The sequence below is a fragment of the Coffea eugenioides genome, chromosome 5 (genome assembly GCF_003713205.1).
Source record: "Coffea eugenioides isolate CCC68of chromosome 5, Ceug_1.0, whole genome shotgun sequence".
In the NCBI taxonomy this organism is placed as follows: Eukaryota; Viridiplantae; Streptophyta; class Magnoliopsida; order Gentianales; family Rubiaceae; genus Coffea; species Coffea eugenioides.
The window spans coordinates 27,311,921-27,314,243 of NC_040039.1; the positions used below are offsets into that span (position 1 = coordinate 27,311,921).

Below are 2,323 nucleotides of genomic sequence, written 5' to 3' on the forward strand. Positions count from 1 at the left end.
TGTAATTGTGATTCTGACTTTAACGCGATGCCTAAATATCTCAGGCCTTTACTGTTAAACAGCTCAACTTGCATATTATGATCCTTTTTCTTTTTGTTTTCTTTTACCAAATTCTGTAAAATTAGCCTTCTGAAAAGTGAGTAACCTCGAGTTAAAATATGATGGCTTCTTTTTTGTGAATCAGTTGGATGAAGTGGATATGGGAATGACATATGAGGAACTGTCGGTATATGGAAGGTTGCGTAAGATCTTCCGATGTGGTCCTGTATCCATGTTTAAGGTACGACTTAAAGATTTTCACTTGTCTCTGACAGTCTTGAATGCAGCGTCCTGGATGCCCTCACCCTTTTCCTCTTTCCCTCTCCTACTCATTGAGAAAGTTATTTTATTGCCTGGGGCAGACAAAATTTTTTTGTAGGTCAATAAATGAAAATCAGTCAGAAAACCTACCAATAAGAGAAATTCAATCAGATCAGATGTAATCCTAGTGTACGGCATTCTTGGTATTTGTGGAACAGAAAACATCATTATGCTGCAATGTGTTTTGACGGTTTTTTGTCCAGTGGTATAGGGCTAGCTTAAAATATTAATTTGTTAGCTGGATGAACTATATTGGCATGAAATTCAGAAGGTTCTGCAATTTCTCTAGTTCTTTTAATGGTATAACTTTAGCCTCTTCAGTGGCAAGTAGTATAGCCGTTAATATCAAAAACATTGAAAGATACTCTCTGTATTTTTGTGGGTCCCCTGGGCAGGCTCCTATCAAAGGATTTTGGATCAGGTTTCATACAGGCCTGTATTGAGCATTAATTGACATAAGAAAATTCATAAAACTGAATAAAGACACTTAGTACCGTGAAGATTGTTAAGAATGTCAATGATCAAATCAACAATTTGGGTTACTTGAAATGTGACATGAGTTTCTACTCAAGTATCTCTGACATGGTAACCTCTATTTCCAGTTTCATTGCCATAACCAGTTTGATGGTGCAGAACAAGGATGTGGCAGTTCAAATATTGGTTAAGCAAAGATTATTGGCAGTATATCTGTTTGTTACTTGTTCTTTTTCTTAAAATCTGTAATTGAAGCTTATCTCCTCAACCAACTACCCCCCCACCCCCCAAAAAAAAAAAAAGGTTCAGAGTGATTGGAGTGCTTTGAATTTTTAAAGTCATCACAATAGCATGCTGCTTCGATGCAAAAATCTTGTTTTTAGTATCAATCTCTTGCCAGAAAGCTTAAATTTCGATCATTTTTTCCAATCGATGTTGCTTCAGAATCTCTGTTATAAATGGGGTGCAAAGCTAACTCCCGTAGAGGTGGCTGAGAAAGTGAAGCATTTCTTCAAGTACTATTCCATTAACAGACACAAAATGACTGTACTGACACCATCTTATCATGCTGAGGTAATTGAACTGTTGGAATAAATCTCAGAGGATTCCACATTTTCATTCTTGGTATTCTTCATGTATAAATGTCATAAGTTCACCCTTGCATTTGTTTTGTGCAGAGTTATTCACCAGAGGACAATAGATTTGATCTTCGCCAATTTTTATATAATGCAAGATGGCCATATCAATTTCGCAAAATTGATGAGCTTGCACGTGATCTTGATGGTGATAAAGTTGCAATAACGAAGTCAACCGACCAGGAGAAAGCAGATGGAACCACAAATGGGGGTATGGGTGTTGTGGCAGCAGGATCAGGAGATCCAAGAGCTGGCTTTTAGTTGTGGTTTATCTTGAACGAACTGGTCAACTTTGTTGCGCCAGATCCTTGGTGCTTTCTCCTTTCCTTTCCTTTCCTTTATATCGCTTAATGCCTAATCTGGTATCCAGTTTAAGTCCGTTAACATTTAATCACGCACAAAATGCAATCTAACATTTGACATTCATTTCAATGTAAACAATTCTTCCTGTCCAGCTCAATTAAGTGCGATTTGAAATTTTTTCGACCAACTCTTGCAAAATATTTTGTAGTGTTCAGATTCGAAAACTTATGCTGCATTGGATTTATGCGTAGTGTGCTTGTGGGTTCTTGAACTACAGATCCAGATTGGAGATAGACATTGCTGCTCCAGGTGCAAGTGCAACTCAATTCGAATGGGGGTCCGGGTTTTGGTGGTAATATTGCAATACAATCAAATACGTTATCCTATACACCTTAATTAAGGATTTGGGGCTGGCATATCCCCCATCCGGGGTTTGCCAAAAAAATAAATAAATAAAAATTTTTAGAAGTGTTAACATACACTTGTTTTGAATCATTTATTTAATTCTATAATATTCATTTAGAAAAAGGTCGCTTTTTTTTGTTCTTTTT

The 2,323-nt window shown here is 36.8% G+C and overlaps 1 protein-coding gene across 1 annotated transcript; it reads left to right on the forward strand.

The window, feature by feature from the left end:
• Positions 1-24: 24 nt before the first annotated feature.
• LOC113772293 (glutamine-dependent NAD(+) synthetase-like) lies at positions 25-1,959 on the forward strand. The gene is made up of 3 exons (XM_027316878.1): positions 25-280; positions 1,279-1,407; positions 1,512-1,959. Exons 1-3 carry the CDS (start codon positions 200-202, stop codon positions 1,728-1,730), a joined length of 429 nt encoding a protein of 142 aa, XP_027172679.1. The 5' UTR covers positions 25-199; the 3' UTR covers positions 1,731-1,959.
• Positions 1,960-2,323: the final 364 nt, after the last annotated feature.

Bases quoted from the DNA above. Each gene is read 5' to 3' on its own strand.
- LOC113772293 (XM_027316878.1), top strand. From the start codon at position 200: ATGGGAATGACATATGAGGAACTGTCGGTATATGGAAGGTTGCGTAAG. The intron at 281-1,278 runs GTACGACTTAAA...ATGTTGCTTCAG, and splicing joins GTCCTGTATCCATGTTTAAG to AATCTCTGTTATAAATGGGG. The intron at 1,408-1,511 runs GTAATTGAACTG...TGTTTTGTGCAG, and splicing joins CACCATCTTATCATGCTGAG to AGTTATTCACCAGAGGACAA.